This window comes from Rattus rattus, chromosome 2, assembly GCF_011064425.1.
Source record: "Rattus rattus isolate New Zealand chromosome 2, Rrattus_CSIRO_v1, whole genome shotgun sequence".
NCBI lineage: Eukaryota > Metazoa > Chordata > Mammalia > Rodentia > Muridae > Rattus > Rattus rattus.
Window position 1 is genome coordinate 111939271 of NC_046155.1, and position 19040 is coordinate 111958310.

Sequence of the window (19040 nt, forward strand, 5' to 3'; positions counted from 1 at the left end):
ACATTATAGAATGATGTGGCACTGGGTAAGCACTCAGTAATGGGAGTATTAGCTCCATAGCAGTCACTATGCGGTCCGTCCTAAATTATCTTTTAAAATGTTTGAAAACATAAAGCTTTTCCCAAGTAATTTCTTTGTGTACCAGAACAAAGCTTAAGATTTGTGAGAGTTCAGAAATACCCAGGACCCATCAAAGTAAAACTCAGAATGCCAGGCATCTATTACTGAGTGGTAAGAAGCAGGACCTTTTGACTCAAGATAATCCAGTTCATACCAAGCTAGAACTGAGAACCATTTAGCAGTCAAGGACAGTGAAAAGTGTTGTTATAACTAAATCCTATAGTTTTAAAAATGTTAGAGACATGGAAAAGAGATTAAAAACCCAAGTCACAGTTCTAGAGATGAAAAGTTTACAGTAATTATAATAGTAAATTAAATATTGTGGAAGAAAAATCTTAATGACTGTCAGTATAAAACAATTTGAGAAGCAGTCCAAAATGAACCATATAGAGAAAAAGATTTTTTTCCCAGAATAAAAATTGCCTCTATGAATTCAGGGCTAATTTCAGATGACCTAGGATTATGTAATTAGGTTTTCTGATGGAGAAGACAGCAGAACAAAAAAAAAAAAAATCAAATAAAGAGTGAAAGGTTTCAAGTATGATTGAGACTGCAAGCTTAAATATTCAAGATACTTAATGGAACCCCATTCCAAACAAGTTGTCGGGGTAGGGGGTCACTAGAAAGGACATCACAGTCTACATGGAAAGAAAAGTGAAAGGTGACGCACCAAGCCAGAGTCCTGTACCCAGCAAGAATAGTTTTGCAAAGAGTGGAAACATCTCAGACAGAGTTTCAGGAAAAGTGATTTAAATGCAGTGTTGAATTTGATATATACCTGGGGTTTGGTAACAGCAGTGACATGAGGACAGCTGGGAAGAAAGGGATAGGAATGTGCCCTGTGAAGATTAAATGGGGGTGTGATGGGGATGTGGATTAGAAATTCAAAGATACTACAAAAAATGCCAAAATAGGCAACCAATGAGAGGAAATAGCACCATTAATTCAGTTAATTGGAAAAAGGTAAACAAGAAAATAGAAGGGACAATATTAAATCAAAGATATTTTAATCTAAATATGCCAATAGGTAAATAAACAGTCCAGATATTCCAATTAAGAGATAGATCTTTACCAAAAAATGTGCTGCATATAATTTTCCATGCCTTTAATCGTAGCACTTGCATGTTGGATGCCAAGGCAGGCATATCTCTAAGGTCAAAACCATGATGGTCTAGAGTAAGTTCCAGGCTAGCCAAGTCTCTACAGTACACACCAGAGAGAGCCCATGTACAAAAAATAACAAGGCGAGAAACACACACGTTGCCTATAAGCAATACACTTCATATATAATGATCACAAAGAGTGAAAAAAAGCAAAACACTAACAAAATAAAAGGGAGATGTCCTGTCAACAGAAAATGAGAGAACACCATAAATACCTCATTAGGGGTGATGAATATATTCCTTGTCTTTATTATTCTCCCATGGAGTAGTACCCTGTAGAATCTCTGAGAACTGGCATTTGATTTAAACACCTACCAGATACAGTGTAACAGCTTTTCCAGCATTCATTTATTGCAAAAAGTATCTGCCATCACTCTCTTTAAAGAGCTTAGTTGTGTATGTGTATGTGGGGGTCTGTGTTTGTATATGTGGGGTGTGTGTGTGTGTGTGCGTGCGTGCGTGTGTGTGCGCACACACACGTGTGTGCATGCATGCACGTGCTTATTCTGAAGTTCTCTTCAACTCCAAAGTTCTTTAATTTATAATATAGAATATTTTTCATTGTCCACACAAGGATGTACATTTTTATTTGGAAAAATACTTTATTGAACTCAACAATTCACCACAGTGGATTGAAAACCACTTAAAATATGCCAATGTTCTAGTTTGAAGCTTAAATGTTCCCCAGAGACTCAGTTGCATACATGGTTACTAGCCTCTTGGCCTTTCGGGGGTAATGGAAGCTTTAAGAACAGGACTTCTGAGAGGAGGTAAAGTCAGTGGGTGTGTCCTGAGGCCCCAGTGTATGTCTCCCTCTTCTTTTTTCTCTCCTTCCCCCTCTCCCTTTTTCCCTCTCCCTTTCTCCCTTTCCCTCTCCCTCCCTTTGTGTCTTCTTCCACCTTTCCCCTCATCCTCATAGGTTCCCACAAGGTGAGCAACTCTCTTTGACAAGTATCCCTAAAGTATAAAGACCCAAAGTAAGAAAGACCCAGAGACAAATCGCCATGGACTAAGGTTTTTTAAAATAAAAACCAAAAGAAACTTTTTAAAACAAACTGAAAAACTAAAAACCAAACCCAAAATACCTTTTGACTTATTTCAGGTATTTTGTTAAGGTGATAGCAAACTGACTAACACCCCTAACTACAAAAAAAAAAAAAAAAAAAAAAAAAAAAAATCTTTCTTTAACATGTTTAATTACATGATGTTGGGCATAGTGTATGTTAAGATCACATTCTTCTCGATAACATTCAGGGTCTTTCCAGTGACTCTTTAATCCAGCGCTTTGTCCCCTGTCTTTTCTTCATTGCCTCTGCAGACAGTACTCTGCTTCCCTGACCACTTTGTAAACATGTATTTGTGTGCGTGTCTTTATTCTTCCTTATTTTCCTCTCTAGCCCATGCAGGTCACTGTCTGACGTTTCCTTCCCTCCTCCTGTGACTTAAGGTTCATTTCACGGAAGAAGTTGCCTGCTTGTTATGTCTGCCACTGTACATTCTAATTAAGTGTCTGCAGCATATTAGGTATTCAGTGTGTATTTATAGAATAAATCAGCTGTTTTAAAAATACTTTAGAATTTTTTGTCTTGATTCTTCCATACTGGGAAAAAAAAAAGCAATCTTCAGTTGTTGAAGATTTTAATGTTTCTAATTGTTTAAAATTAGGGTATCTGTTTTTATTCGTTTATGTTTCTGGTCTTGGATTTTACTAAGAGGTTGCTTTTGTGAGGATCAATATTAAACAGTCTGCTGAATGCCTGACCCTTTTACAGACTTCTTTTTATTGATTTTCTCTGTCAATCTAAGTGACATACTATTCTTAATTACAGATTGGCATTAGAAAATCCTAGGATGTATCTAACGTTCCACAGAAAATATTCAAGTTAAGACCTGCGTAAATCCAACGTTTCAGTGTATTATTTGTAAGGATACTTTTTCCAGATAGTAAACCATGAGTAGGTTTTTGGTTTGTTTGTTTGTTTGTTTAAGACAGGGTTTTTCTGTGTAGCCTCTCCTGTCCTGGAATTCACTTTGTAAACCAGGCTATCCTTGAACTCAGGGATCCTCCTGCCTCTGCCTCCAGAATGCTGGGATTAACGAGTGTGCCACCAACACCCAACAATGAGTAGTTTTAATATATTAGGATAGTACATTAAATTATCATAATAGTTATTTAAATAGACATCATTTGAGAGAGAGAGAGAGACAGAGAGAGAGAGAGAGAGAGAGAGAGAGAGAGAGAGAGAGAGAGAGAGAGAGAGACATAGATAGAGAGAGAAAGAGAGAGACTGACTGACTGACTTTGGGTATTTTCTTTTGAGAAGTTGGAGAAGGTAACTGAGCATCCAGGAAAGATGCCCAAAGCCAGTAGAATGATAGGGAATAAAACTAAATTTCCTGATCTGGGTATTATATAGCAAGTAACAGCCAATAAAAACGTACTTGGCCTTTGATTTATTACTTTAAATGATTTGTTATTTTTATTTTATGTATGTTAGCCAACATATATGTATATGCATCACACATATACCTGATGCTTATGAAGGGCAGAAGAAGGCATCAGATACCCAGGAAGTGGAGGTACAGAGGGCTGTGAACAGAACCCTGATCCTTCTGCAAGAGCAGGGAGCGCTCTTATCTACCGAGCCACCTCTCCAGCCCATGGACTCTGATTCATAATTGCATATATTTCATGTTTCTAAAATCTGTGTGTCATAAACCTTAAATATTGAAAGCTGGATATATTTCAGATCAATGGAAAGACCCTAATCCTTAGAGGGATTAGGAGGATAGGAGGAGAGGGAGGTGTGTGTGTGTGTGTGTGTGTGTGTGTGTGTGTGTGTGTGTGTGTGTATTTGCATTTGGGCTGTTACATAAATATATTTCTATTTCTTTAGTTTCGTTTGGTACCTATCTTTGGCTGATATGTGTTTATATTTCTAAGACCTTCAGAGTGTATTTATCTGAGGCTAGTATAGCAAACTTGACTTAATCTGCTTTGTAATGGCTGAGTTATTAAATTTTCCTCAAGTTAACTACAAATCCTTCCTTCCTCCCTTCCTCCCTTCCTCCCTTCCTCCCGTCCAGATTTATTTATTTATTTTATGTATGAACACTCTATTTCTGTACGCACCTGCATGCCAGAAGAGGGCATCAGATCCTAGTATAGCTCGTTGTGAGTCATCACTTGGGTTCTGGGAATTGAACTCAGGACCTCTGGAAGAGCAGACAGTGATCTTAGCCTCTGAGCTATTTTTCCAGTCCCTGGATTATTTTATGCCGTTTTCATTTGTGGTTTTTTTTTTTTTTTTTTTTGGTCAGCCTTTAATAATTGGAGAATCATTCACTCATTTGCTGGAGGATGAAGCCATTGACAATTCTTGTGCTTAATTTTCAACATTGTCATTGTTAACATTAAGCATAATTTCCCTTTTCCCTGTGATTTCACAATAATGTTAGAGAGATCCTTTTTGTTGCCATAACTACAACTGGGCTTCTGATTGTGTACATATACTATCTCATGTTTTAGTATGGTTGCTAATGAGGGAAACTTTTTCGATCCAGGCTTATTATCTGTTCTTACACCTGATATGACTCCTCATATCACCTTTTTGTGAGGGATTGTTATTCTTTATGCCACTAAAGGTGATTATATTTCTAAGCTTTTTAAAAATTGATTATATTGGGTTGGGGATTTAGCTCAGTGGCAGAGTGCTTGCCTAGGAAGCGCAAGGCCCTGGGTTCGGTCCCCAGCTTCGAAAAAAAGAACCAAAAAAAAAAATTGATTATATTGCTTGCTTGTTGGAACTTCCATTATATTTAAATAAATTACATTGTCCTGATAGTTAGCAGACATGTTGACTCAACATATGTGTATGTGCTATGTATGTGTGTTTGTACTTGTATGTATTATGTATGTAATGTGTGTAGGTATGTGTATACTTGTATGTGTTTATATATTTATATATATATATGTACTTATATGTATGTATCTATGTGGATGTATGTGTCTGTGTTTATATGTTGTATGTATCTACATATGTGTTTATATGTTAGCATATGTATTTGTGTGTATGTGTGTATATACGTGTCTCTGTGTTTGTGTGAAAGCCCCTGTACTCAATGTGATTACTTCTTCAGAGTTACTTAGACTTTTTCAACTTGTAAGTACCTTTCTCCTGAGAATAATATCTAGAAATCAATATAGGTAAAATGTTTACTGTTTATAAATCATAAGGAAATATATTTAAGAACACTTCTTGGCTATACATAGAGCTTTTATCTTTATTAAAGACAAGATAATTTGCATACTGATGGATGGACTTGCTTTTTTCATAAAGAATTAAAATTTGATTTATTGACATTACAGGGTACAAAGCATACCAATATTTTTTTACAGTTAATCAATATTTAGATTTTATAACCATCACTTCTGATGGTTCATTTTGTATAAATGCATAGTATAAAATTGTAGATAATGTGTTTGGGGTCATTTTAGAAGCTGTTGCAAATTCTATTCTAATCCTAATGCAAAATTTATTGGTAAAGTATTAGGAAACTCAAGTTAGGAACTTAAGCAGAAATTTTCAAAATTAAGCACTTAAACACAATAAGATACTAATTTGATACTTATATATTAAAATATGATATATTAGAAGACATTTTTTAATAATTAACCTGGCCAAGTGCCAGAAATATCTTGGATTTAATGTTATTTGATTTTGAATTAAATATTGGTTGTTGCACATTCAGAAAACTTTGATTGTTGCCAAATTTTGTTAGTTACTTCACATTATGTATAGCCCCGACCCACAGTTTGAGGATGTGTGTTCTTATAGGCAAGCTATACCGGTGTTCATTGTTGAGCCGTTCCCACTCATCTGTCTGTATGGGTCACATGGGTATATATGTTTGTTAATTGCTTTGTGTATATAGTTGGCCATATGTATCAGTGGGTCCCATATCCATGAATTCAACCAACTGCTGGTTGAAATATTAATAAAGTTTGGTAAACTCTACTGAACATATAGTCCTTTTCTTTTTATTCCCTCAAAAATACAGTCTAGCATCTATGTAGATTGAATTTAAATGTTTTACTGCTTACTATAAGTAATCTGTAGATGTTATAAAATGTGAGAGGATGTATGTAATTCATATGCAGATAGTATGCTATTTAATATAAGAGATTTGATCATTTACGATTCGTGCATCTGTGGGCTAGTTGGCTGGATGATTTTAAATCAGTCTTCCATAGATGCTGAGTGAAGATTTTGCATATCCCACATGTATAGAGTATAATTACATATACCCACAAGTCTGTTACTGCCTTAATCAGTTATTTGAGAGGTACATGATCTGGTATGCTGACGTGCATTGTGTGGGGGCTTCTGTGTCCTTGCATTGCATGAAGCCTGAGATTTAATACTGGACATTTGCTGTTGTCAGTCACAGAAGTGATGTTAGTCAGTTCCTTTGCAAATAATCCCTTTCCTCCTTGTTGCAGGTCCTTTTGTTCTGCATCACAGCGGCCATGTACATGTTCTTTTTCAGGTATGCTCTGTTCACCAATTTATTTCACTGTCGAATAGTAGCTAATTCCTTTCAACTAAAGTATGCCCTCCCCAAGTCATTCTCTCCAGGAATGGATTCCTGCTCACCTAACTCCAAGAGTTTAAAGGTAAATCCCACTTCTTTGTTAGTAAAGAAAATAGAGAGAGGAGGAAGGTTTTCTGAGGAATGTGTTAGTTTGACTCAAGTACGAATACAAAGGGTCTCTGTCACCTTCCTATGACCAGAGAAGTATTGGGATGATTCTCGACCAGGGAGAATCTGCTCCTCATAATCTCCACTCTCAGCCATACTGTTTACTTTGCATTTATTGCCCTTGTATGATACTCCTTTAAATAATTTTTATTGCATTGTTGGTGTTCAGTCATAGCAGGAATGTTGAAGCTTTAACATTTGTCTTTAATTGATACAGGCAGTGGCAGACTTGTAGGTGTAGTTTCAAGTAAATGAAACCACGCAAATAGGGTAAAGTAGGAATTTATTACCGGAACACCCTAAGAAACAGTTAATAAGCACAGTATGATAATTTTAATTTCCAAACCAGTCTACGAGAACAGAAAATGACTATGTTGCTGTTGCCAAGGAGGGCATCAGAAAGAGACAGAGTAGTAAAGCTGTGGCAGGAAGGACCTCCTCTTCAAAGAGTGGATAAAGATGCCGAGGACTTTATAGCAGGTCCTAGTGACAGAAGGCATTGGACCTTTGTGGTGTTGGAGCATGTGTCCTCTCTCCCTCCAAAGTTTTCTTCCCTTTCTTCCTGTGGATTCTTCTTTGTTTTGATTGAACCCATAGCCTTGTGCTTGGCAGGCCAATCCTCTTCATTGATTCCCACACCCCACTTAGAATTCACTCTGTATGTGCCCTGGTTGTACCTTGTAGCACACTGGTTCTTGCGCTTTAAGAAATCTAATTTGGTAAGCTGAATTAGAAGCCATGAACAGTGCATTTCTTCAGTTTCCCCAGACTCTGTTTCTGTCAGCAATATTATTCAGATACCACTGTTAAAAACCAAAGCCAAAAACAAACCATAGTCTGCATTTACAACTTTGTGTCCTGACTCGTCTGATGATAGACCTATCAGGAAAATCAATTTCCAAAATGTTGTAAAGTTAGAAAAACTACCTTTGTTGCCAATTATAGGAGTAAAGTGCTATGTAAATTTCCTTCTTATGAAAATGTTACCAGGTCACAAAAGAAAACAGTCCTCCCAAATGACTGTTCAGTGTGACAAGTATGCTTAATGTTTAGCATTTCTTAGTCATAAGAAGTCTGTGGTTTAAAGCATATTGTATATTGACTATACAGATAAATATCTAGTTTGTTGTCTGGTTGTAGGAAATTATATTTTGAAAACTGCTGCCATCATCCTAGTACTTTTCATGCATAGGGGAAATCAACCCTATAAATACGTGTTTTGGTGCAGACCTTCAGAACCACTCCTGCTTCAGTTACAAATCTCTGAGGTAAAAACAACAGTTTAAAATACTTTCCAGAAGTCTCAATACAAGGTTTAGGAGCCAAGATAAACACTTTCAATTTTCTGAGGAAAAGGGGCTATTTTTCTCCCCAAAGAAGTTCTGTCACTGAATTCGTAGTGTTCTTGGCAGAAGTCCGTTTGAATAACTCAGCAAGGAGATTGCTGAATGGTAAAAATATAGCTCTTTAGAAAGTACTACGACCAAACAAATAGTGTTCTGTGCTTCTCTGTACCCTGGCTTGTGTTTGCAACGAATACTTATTTTACATGGCATTTGGCAAGTCTGATGGCATTTTTATATAAACACAAGTATTTGTAGACATATTCCATTTATTGTTAGTATTTTAAAGCTAATTGCATAAAAGTAGATAATTAAATATAAAATGATATTGTCCTCAGGTCTACTTTTAATGGTTATTGTCTTTTGGCAAAAGGATAAAGGAGCATTTTTATGTGCCAGTAAATCATCTTATGTTTTTATCCTGATGTATAACTTGGAAAGAGGAAACTGAGACCTATTTCAATAAAGATAAAATGTACTAGTGTGATTTTTCTTTTTGAAGAACGAACTTCAAGAAGAACATTCTTCAAGAAGAACATTCTTCTTTTTGAAGAACGAAATTACTTGGGGAGTAATTTCATAATTTTTTTTCTGATAAAATCCATGTCTCTGATGTGTGAATTTACCTAAAAAGCAGCATACTGAGTTTACTATTCAAAACTCTGCTCACCTTAATGCCAACTAAGCACTTCACCTTCGCAGGGCTCTTAGCAGATTTTTTTTTCTTTTCTTTTCTTTTTTTCGGAGCTGGGGACCGAACCCAGGGCCTTGTGCTTGCTAGGCAAGCGCTCTACCACTGAGCTAAATCCCCAACCCCCTCTTAGCAGATTTTAAAATGGTTCTTCACACATATTATTTATCTCGTGCATGGTGATTGTGATTTTCCATAGGAATTTCCACAGACTTGGCTAATGAAATCCTGGAGCACTTTAGATGTCTGGGTTAGGGAAAGTAATAGTTGGCAGTTGTAGTTTTGTTCTGTCTTATTGCTAGCTGCCTGCTTGGTGAAGGAATCTGGATTTTATTGATCCTACCTGCTATGGATCCCAGCGGAACTCAACTACAAAGGAGGATGAAGCATGTTTTGAAGAGGCTTTGAAAGTGTCCCAGGATGCATTCCGATGTCTTGCCTCTACTGCTTAGTCAGTATGCACACATTTGTCCCTAAGGGCCTGGGCTGCTGCTCTCAGTGCAGGCAAAGTAGGAGTGAGGGGTAAGAAGTGATAGAAAGTGTTTCCTCTTATCTTCCACACATCGGTTATGTCTAAGCATATAGTAGTAGGTAAAGCAGTGTAGGTATTTAAAACAAAAACATCACCAGATACACCCCTTTGTTCTGTAGCCTCAATTGGCCTGGAGTAGCCTATATAGCTTAGGTAGGCCTCAAACTTATAGCCATCCTCCCGTGTCAGGCTCCTGGTCGTGAGGATTTCAGGCATGAATCACTATATCAGATTTAGGGTCAAGATGTTTTTATAGTTGTGTGGGATTTTTTTTTTTAATTTGAAACATGAAAGAATCAACAAAAACAATCAAACATCTAGCACTTAATCCTACTGAAAAATAAAATTAGGAATAATAATTAGACATGGGTTCCACATCATCAGGCGTCTGTGTATGTAGAGTGTTGCTACTCTTTAAAAGCAAGTAAACAGCGTCATTTAATTAAACCTGGTGTCACAGAGTAACATAACTTGGTCACACGTTGTGAATACTAGCTGGAAATTTTCCTACCTGCTCCTGTGGAGGCAGCGGTGCGTCAGCAGTTAGCTGAGACATGGAGCCTGTAAAGCTTGGACTCGGCCTGGCACTCAGTCCACACATTATTTAGAATTGCTGCAGTTCACTAGCTGTGAATAATCTTAATGTCTGTATGAGGACAGGCACGCATGTGCGTGCGTGCATGCGTGCGTGCGTTTGTGTTTGCCCATGTGTAGTTCCGAGGACAACGTACAGCGGTTGGTTCTTTCCTCACTGTGTGGGTTCTGGGTGTCAGGTTCAGGTTGTTGAGTTTGGAGACGGAGACAGGCAACTTTACCTGCCGAGCCATCTTCATATCAGGTACAGGCTTTGTTCCTGGGGTATGGCTGAGACACCGAACCAGGGAGGTGTTTGCTTATGAGATGATCTAGTAGACATGGAAGATGCTTTTAAGTTCTGAACTTTCAGCGCTTTCTGTCTGGCCCTCCCTAGGACACAGGAAAAGTGAGTCTCCTCCCATTTGTCCATCCCAGTGCCTCTTGGTACTGATCATACCTTGCTGATTAAATGGCAACTGTTACTATATTTCTGTCTTCTGAAAATGCAGAACAAAAAGAGATTACAGTTTTGGATTTTGCCATCTGGGGACGCTCAGGAGATCTGTGTCTCAGCGGTCCTATGTGCTTCTGCTGTGACAAGCATGTGTGCAATCCTTGATGATCTGGGACTCAGCCGCACACCACAAGGACTGATTTTAATACTCAGGTGACAGAAAGCAGTTGAACTGATGTTTGATTTCTGTGATGGTTCAGAGAAGCTTGAGCCCTCATATTGGAAGCACAGTGCCATCCCGAACTTTATTTGTTCTCCAGATGTTAAAAATGCCCCTTGAATTGCATAATTTCACATTCAATTATTATTGGTAAGCATCTTTGCAAGGGATTTAGATAAAACATCTGTCTTTGTTTATAAAACACAGGGAAATGGCCAGTGATGCATTGTAATACCTAACATTCACTGACTACCATGTCGTTTCAAGTGTGACAGATGTATCATGAGAACATTCTTGAACTGAATTAAATTTGTTACTATTGTCTTATCCATTATTCATAATATGTTTTCAGAAGAAACCTGTTGGCATGCATTTATGATCATTTCAGTTTTGTTAGGAACTGATCGCTTTATAAAATGTATGCATGTGTCTACTGAGGGTTTATTTATTGATAGTGGTTATGTGCCCATTGAGGTGGCTGTGCAGGTGAAGGAATTTGCTGTGGAGACTAGTGTCCTGAATTCAGTTCCTTCACCTACATGGGGAAAGGAGAGAACTGACATCCAAAATGTGTCCTCTGGCCTCCACAAGTGTGCACAAACGAAATAAATCATTTTATAAAACTAGCTGTGTCATTTTAGAATTCTGGCTGTTTCATCTACACACTGTGGATCTAGTTTTAATACAGTTCACGAATACAGTCATTTGCCATTCAAATTCAACCTTCCAAAGTCCATGGTAGGTTAATTTCTGTGAAATATTCTGCTTATTAGCTTTGCAGACATACTGGTTTCTGTTTGTTGCTTTGTATTACAGTTCACTTTGTTGAACAGTAGTTGGCTAGAGCTGCAGACAGCTTTATAAAACATGATGGAATGCTGGTTTTCAAAGCCATGGACTAGTACTTTCAAAAGATGGTCACCGTGGAGAATACAGTTTTATATTGTTATTTCCCATATCAAATTGGTCATAGTGCTAACAAATAGTAGTTGAAATATGAAACTTTCCCATAAGAAATTGGAACTTTTCTAACAGCTGTTGTCATGAACGATCAACTAGAATTTTCACTGTGTCTAAAACACTGGCTGCCATCATCCGCCTGTGAGACCTTTCTCTGTTGGAATTCCACTGCTGTTGTACTTAGCCCTGACTAGGTTTTGCTTGTTCAGTCAAGACTTAAATAGCTACCATTCTGTTCACATCTACCTAAATAGTTCTGTTTTTGGTAAAAGAATCCTTTTCCAAGCATATGCCTTTTGGTTAACTGTCGTTTCTGATACTCCTGAGTCTGCAGCTCTGATACTGAGCTCTTGGTCTTCCTGTTTCACTCACCCATCTCACTGTGTTCTCTGATCCTGGCTGTTGAGCCTTTTGTTTGAATTCAGCGTCTCTCTTCATCTCTCCACCTCCTCTTCCCCCGTCAGTCTTCTCTGTGAGAGGGCCCTGGCATGTCCCATCTGTCAGGCGAGTTGGCTCCATACTCCACCAGCCACAGTCTGATTCTGTGCCCAAGTGTATTGAAAGTACACAACAATTTTAAAGCGCTCATCCGCCCTGATTAGGACCCGTCTTACTACCCTTGTGTTTGTGATGCCATGACTGCAGAATGGTGCCCAAAGCTTGACTTCTGGATATGGAACTGGATTTGAAACAGTTAAGCAAGGGATGAAGTCAGGACTAGGAACAGATAGTTGAATTTTATCATATAAAGGAGTTATAGCTAATGGGTCCTTCTATGTAAAGAACCTGTATGCCCATTGTGATGTAAATGGCACAGTGTCTGTCTTTGTCCCCTGGAGCTTCTGTGAAACTGTTTGCCTTCTTCGTGGCTGAGAAGGCCTTTGAATGGTATAATTTGATAACAAAAAGTTATATCCGCTAGCACTTATTGTATACAAGGCTATGTACTAGCTGCTTTATAAATATTCTTGGAATAAAACTTATCACAACTGAAAAAAAGAATAGATAATGAATGTACTGTACTGCCTTACAGGTAAGGAAATTGCGTAATGTGAAAATTTGTGTAATGTACCAAAGACTGCACAACTAGAAACAAAGCATAGATTCAAATTTTGTTCTCTCCAACCTCAGAGTCTGTTCTCAGCATTGTTCAGTCAGCTACAAAACCAGTACTTCCCATTGTTTTAAACCATCATCTAAAATGTATGGAATATGTCAGCATATTTTTTTTGTATGCATATCTGCTCAAAGCTAAAGGCAACTGGCATAGAGCTTCCATTTCAGCCTGTTAGAAGTGTCCCTTCTCTCTACCATCAAGCCTATTCTAACTAAGAGGGGGACTAGGATGTACTCATTATCTACAGTAGTATCTCCCTGGGAAAGAAATGGTGAGAGGCAGTGCCCCATCACAGTGAGGCAAGTGTACTGGGTCCCATATTTCCATGGACCATCTGGTAGGAGCTGATATTTCTCAATTGGGTTATATTCCTTTCTGTCACTTCTTGTTTTTTCCTCTTTTTGTCCACATGCTTTTATGGCACTAATCACACAAAATTGACTTTCCTTGGGAAATGTTTTTTAGCATGTCCTTTGGTAACTGAATGGAATAATACCATTTGTACATCAGTTATATGCTGTGTGATAAGTGGTATTGTGAAACAGTGGCATGATCATATTATAAATCTGATTCATACTGCAAATGTCTCAGCTAGGGAGTATGGCAGATGCTTCATTCATAAGTGGTATTTAAGAAGCCTTTAAAGGTCATTTCATCATAATCATACTTTATAAGGAGAGGTCAGAGGGTGGTGCTGACGATGACATATAGACGGAGTTGCGGCGTCAGGACCCAGTGGTTTGAGGAGTGAATATGTTGAAAAGAAAGGGAGGGAGGCTTACAGGCCTGGTGGAGAGGATGGCGTGTTCCCTCCTGACACTTCCTCTCTGTCTTTCTCTTAACATCCAGATTTTTCAAGTTACTGGTCCATATTTGCCTTTTACTGTTCTGACATGTCACTGCAATGTGATCTCCACCCTTTGAGTCTCCGAATGTCTCTGATGCCATCAGAAACAGCCTTTGTCTACTGGATATTTACTGTTCTGTTCTTAGAAGGACATTTGCTCTGCTACCGAGGGCATTTCGCCCCCTCTCTTCTGAACCTTCCCCTAGTTTTCCTAGGATGGTTCAGTCTGCACTCCTTTCTCTCTATTCCTTCCTCCAGCTCCTCTTCATTGACTTGTTTCTGGATCATCTTTTGTGCATATGTGTATTTGATACTCTGTTTTGGACCTTATAGATTCTCAGTGCTTATCCTGAGTTTCGGTAAATTGTACACACTTCTGAGTTTCCATTACCATCCTTATATTAATGATGCCTAATCTGTTTAGGTCACGTTGGTCTCCTAACTTTCAAAGCCACATTTAGCTAGTGACGTGGTTATTTTACTGCTTCTCAGACTGAAGTCTCACTACTCTAGTTCAGTGATTCTAGCCCTTTCTGCAACTCTTTGCTTTCCTCCAGATCTCTGTCAGAAGTAGAATTGCCACCCACCGACCTGGTAAGGCAGGGAACAGAATAGCCTCTGCTGTCAGTGCTCAGCTACATTGACCATGCCATACTTCCCTCCCTGCCATCTGCCTGCATCTGCCCTCCTCTCCAGTTCCCTTGTAACAACAGCAATGAACACACAAACAATTATGGCCCTGTACTTCAGTTTAAATCTATTCTTTTATAAAAAAAAAATGCCTGTGTTTTTATTTATGTTTCTGCAAATCTCTGCAGCATAGGATACATGCTGGGTGCCTGCAAAGGGCCTAAAGAGAGTGTCAGATCTCAGGGAGTTGTAGTTACAGGCAGTTTTCTGTCTCTTGATGTGGGTGCTGGGAATTGCATTTAGGTCCCTGCAAGAATAGCCAGCATTGCCTCTCAACCACTGCGGAGGCTTCTTTCCAGCTCCTAACACCTTGTAGGCAGAATGCAAGGCTCCCAGTAGCATGGTTTCCTCTATGTGACTAGCAAGGCAGAAATTTGCGCACATTGCCTGTATTTGAGTGAAACTTACTTGGGCATCTTGGACAAGCTACTTCCCTTACCATTGTCTCATCTTTTCAGTATGTTTAAAGGAAGTTTTGGCTGTAGTTATGGCTAGAACTGAATGACCGTTTGCCTAATGAGTAGTACTCATTTAACAAAGGCAAATCTTATTATTTAGTTGTTATCTAATTTAAATAAATTGTTTTTGAAATCTGTGGGCCTCTGTGCCAGAGGTTTTCCATGGAGATCTCTAGTCTGGTTTGGTTGACCAGTCCAGAGGAGAATTTGGGCAGGTGTCATTCCACCTCTGTTTCAAGCCAGGCTTAGCCAGAAGGAGATGGACTAGCTGGCAAGGGGTGCGGGAAGGCTTCTGACAGTGATTTTGGGAGAGCAGATCTCTTCCCCAAGCAGCTGTGTTACAGCTCTTATGACAGAAACTCTCAGACAACGGAGTGATTCTTGTACACCTTTAATTCGAAGCACAACCATTAAATACATTTTTTTTTTTTTGGGTTGGGTCAGACCTCATCTACATATTTGGGGGTGTGGTCCTGTCTCTACCACTGATCTTTCTTGAGCCTGTGTAACCTGTGATCATATCCTCGCCTGTGGAGGAAGGGCTTGGGGCATTGCTCTATGTGACTTGGTCTGTCTCAAACCTCTCTACAGGGGTTTATGGGGGGCTGCGGCTAGTGACAACCTGGTCTGGAAGGCTGGGAATGTATCTACCATCCCTTTTTAGGGTCCCTGGGGATTTGACCAGGAAACAGGGTACCTTTCACAACTTGCCACACCACAGAAATCCAGTCTACTCTATGTATAGCCTTGAGTTGTTTAACCTCTTGTAGCCTGTATTAATTTATAACATGATCATAATACCTATTTTGCTGATTATGTTGATTGGCACCCATACAAGGCTTTCAGTAGGCAGTGGATTAAATTTAAGTTTTTCTTTTCTTGTTCAGTAGCATGATCATCATGTTCATATTTGTATATATAAATTTGCATATTTAATATTACAGAAATGCTGTATTCCACTGAGTGGTTCCTCTAAATAAATCTTAGTCTGTTACAAATCAGTCCATATGTTGTCTGCCCTATGTTAACCTGATAATTCAGTCACTGACAAAATGTTATTTTTAGATTTCCCATTTAGAAATCCCCTTTCTCCAGAATACTGTATTTGAAGACATGTGCTTCCTTGTCTACACTGCTCCATTGCTGCCACCTGAGATTAGAGGCAGCAGTTAGCTGAAATTGCAGCAGAGATTAAATAAATCATGTAACTTTATTCATAATCTAGGTTAAAAACAGTTCAGATGCACTATTGAATTCTCTCTAAATGATGACATTTCTACATTTCATAACACACAGTTGAGACATTGATGGTGATTAAAGGCCATGGGGCCTTAGTGGTGAGTGCTAGGCTGATGGGAGACACCACCTCTAAAGCACAGGGTTGACAGCACCTGAGGTTGACTTCTTGATGCACTAGTACAAGTACAAACACACACAGATATTGTACTATGTGTGAGAGTGACACCTAAACTTAAGGTTCCAAAATAATTAAGTCTGCTTTATTAGTATACCTGGAAAAATATAAGATTCTATCTGAATGGAAGCACATTCCTGTAAATCTAGAACCTAAGAGGCTGAAGCAGAAAGAACACCATGAGTTCAGGGCTAATTTGAGCTAACAGTGAGTTGGAGGCTTGCCTGGACTACTACGGTTTGAGCCTTGTCTCAAAAACAAATTGTCATTGGCACTATATTATTTTAACACTACATTAACCATCAGCATTATGCACAATAAGCAGAAATATGGATGACATAGCCATTTAAAACCTCCCTCTTTTAAGACATTTATAAAGGGGGCATGTTTATTCACAGTAGGAAGTGAACTGCTTGCTTCATAAAGCAGTCACTTGTGTTTAGATGAGAACTTTTAAATTGTAAATTTTACCACACATGAGACGTACTCTGTGTTATGTGCACCTGATTTCTGCTAATAAATAATGTCGTGCAGTGCCGAAGAAAGGAAAATACTCAATTTCCCTATTTTTCATATTATAATTGGAATGCTTTTTTCTTATTAAAATATGCTATTTTCTTTAAAACATTTGTTTACTTCTAGCATTGGATTTTATTTATTTAGATTTAAATAAGTATATTCGATTTTGGTAGCACAATGTGAAGATTTCAAGTGAAACTAAGTATTATCTTGTAGGATTCTAACAATGTAAGCATTCACTGCCCATTGTGTTGTAGGAAGGTAAGCACAGCAGTTGCAAGATGGTAAACTGTTAGAATTCTCAGTTACAGAACTGCAGGATTATTTAGTGTGTATGATTAAAATTCCTGTCACTTAGATACTATAGAATAAGAATATGATTTACTTGTATAGAAGAATATTTTTGGCATCAGCAGTTACTGATTAGAACTGGATACCCAGGATATGAGAGCAAGCATCTGCGTCCATATGTACTTCCTGGGAAACAGCCAGGCAGCTAAAATGTTTCCTAATCGTTCATTTACTTTCCATCAAGAAAGGATTTCACACTGAGGTCAGTTCTTTTGGAAGGAAGAAATTAGAGCAGAGCAAATATTTAATCTTCATTTTACAAACCAGGAGTGAGAAATCTATCTGGGAGCCAAGAATTTCCTTCCTGCACAACTGTCCGTAATGCTCTTAACATCTCTGTACTCTGGTGGTATAGCTGTGAAAATACTTGAAAATATTGACTGCCAAATTCATTAAGCAGGTATGGAGAAATTCCTGAGTCAGACCAAGTTCCTGCTACCCATGAAGAATTCTGGACTTCATTTTCATTCAAAGAGAATAACTTGGATGCTTTCATCTTATCATATGTCACTTGAATAATACTTATTCCTCCTCCCCTGCCCTTTTGCACTGAGTCTGTTATAAGAGCAAATTTTAATAGGAGTCTTAAAACCTCCAGAAAATAATTGGTATTTTTGATAAAATAGATAATATTCTTTCAAACACATTTAACCATTAGTGGCCATTGTGACATAGTATTTAAAGAAAGTGAGAGGCATAATCAGTCTAGAAGCCATGTTAGATGGCTTCTATCCTATTCTGAATCCTCGGAGAGAAAAAGTGACACCCATGGCACTTCTCATTTCATCTCATTTCTTAGGCTTGTTATTAGCCAGTGTGTAGAAAATAACAGAGATAGTCATAATACTCAGTTTATTTCCCATTGTGTACCAGCTTTGTTTATTTAGATGTTCTGTAAGATTCCAGTAAAGTGATTTATCATTTCATGAATTTAATGAGTAGAAGAGTCCTCAATTGTGAATTGAAAATGTGGACCTTTTGATGAAAGATTGGATTGAAAATGTTTCTGTTTTTTAACAGACTGAATATTTTCATGACTCAGAATAATAAAATGGAAATATTTACTTTGAGGATAAGCCAATTTATATATTGTTGGACATAACACAGACCACCCAGGCCTGGACCCTACTGTTTATAGTTAAGGATCTTAACTGTCCATATGCTTTTGATGAGTCAGATCTATCTCTGTTCCAACTAGAAAGTTTTCTGTCTGCAAAGGGCAGTGATCTCACCTTCCCCACCCTCATTCCTACCCCTGGCTAGTAAAATTCTGTCGAGCAGATTATTTTATTTCTGCAAGCAAAGGGCTTATTTGCAACTCAGTAATGATAACACTGCAGGGCTTCTTCTCTCGAAGGGCAGATGTTTGATATAGCTGGAAAACACTGGAGTCATACTTGCCTTCAGGCACTTTTCATACATATGAATATTGCACCTATTATTGGTTTTTTTTTTTTTTTTTTGGGAAACATGAGGTCTAATATGAAGCTTCATTTTCTTTTATTCTTGTTTACAAAATTTTAGATTTTACTTTTACTTTTAAAACTTTTATTAGTTCTATTTTCTTCAACATTTCTATCATGTTTCTTCTTCATGCCCTGAACTGACTTCAGTATTCATTCAGGTTTATTTGTGTTCTATCTGAATCACTCAGGGATTTAATTGTGCTCCCTTTGCTTTTACTGAATCTTCTCATGAACGGTCGGTTTAATCCTCTGTATAGGCTTTCATCCAAGTCACTTGACAGCAGTCTCTTCCTCAGAGGTGACACTGTTTCCACTTTCTCTTACTTCTTACATTTCTGTACGAGAAGTTGTATGTC

At 38.1% G+C, this 19040-nt stretch overlaps 1 protein-coding gene across 1 annotated transcript in view; it reads left to right on the forward strand.

Moving 5' to 3' along the window:
* Tmem135 (transmembrane protein 135) overlaps positions 1 to 19040 on the forward strand; it is a 193584-nt gene that overhangs the window by 135553 nt on the left and 38991 nt on the right. Inside the window, exon 6 of the mRNA XM_032893263.1 lies at positions 6787 to 6833. Within this exon, the coding sequence (XP_032749154.1) occupies positions 6787 to 6833 (47 nt within the window). The remainder of the gene's footprint in view (positions 1 to 6786; positions 6834 to 19040) is intronic.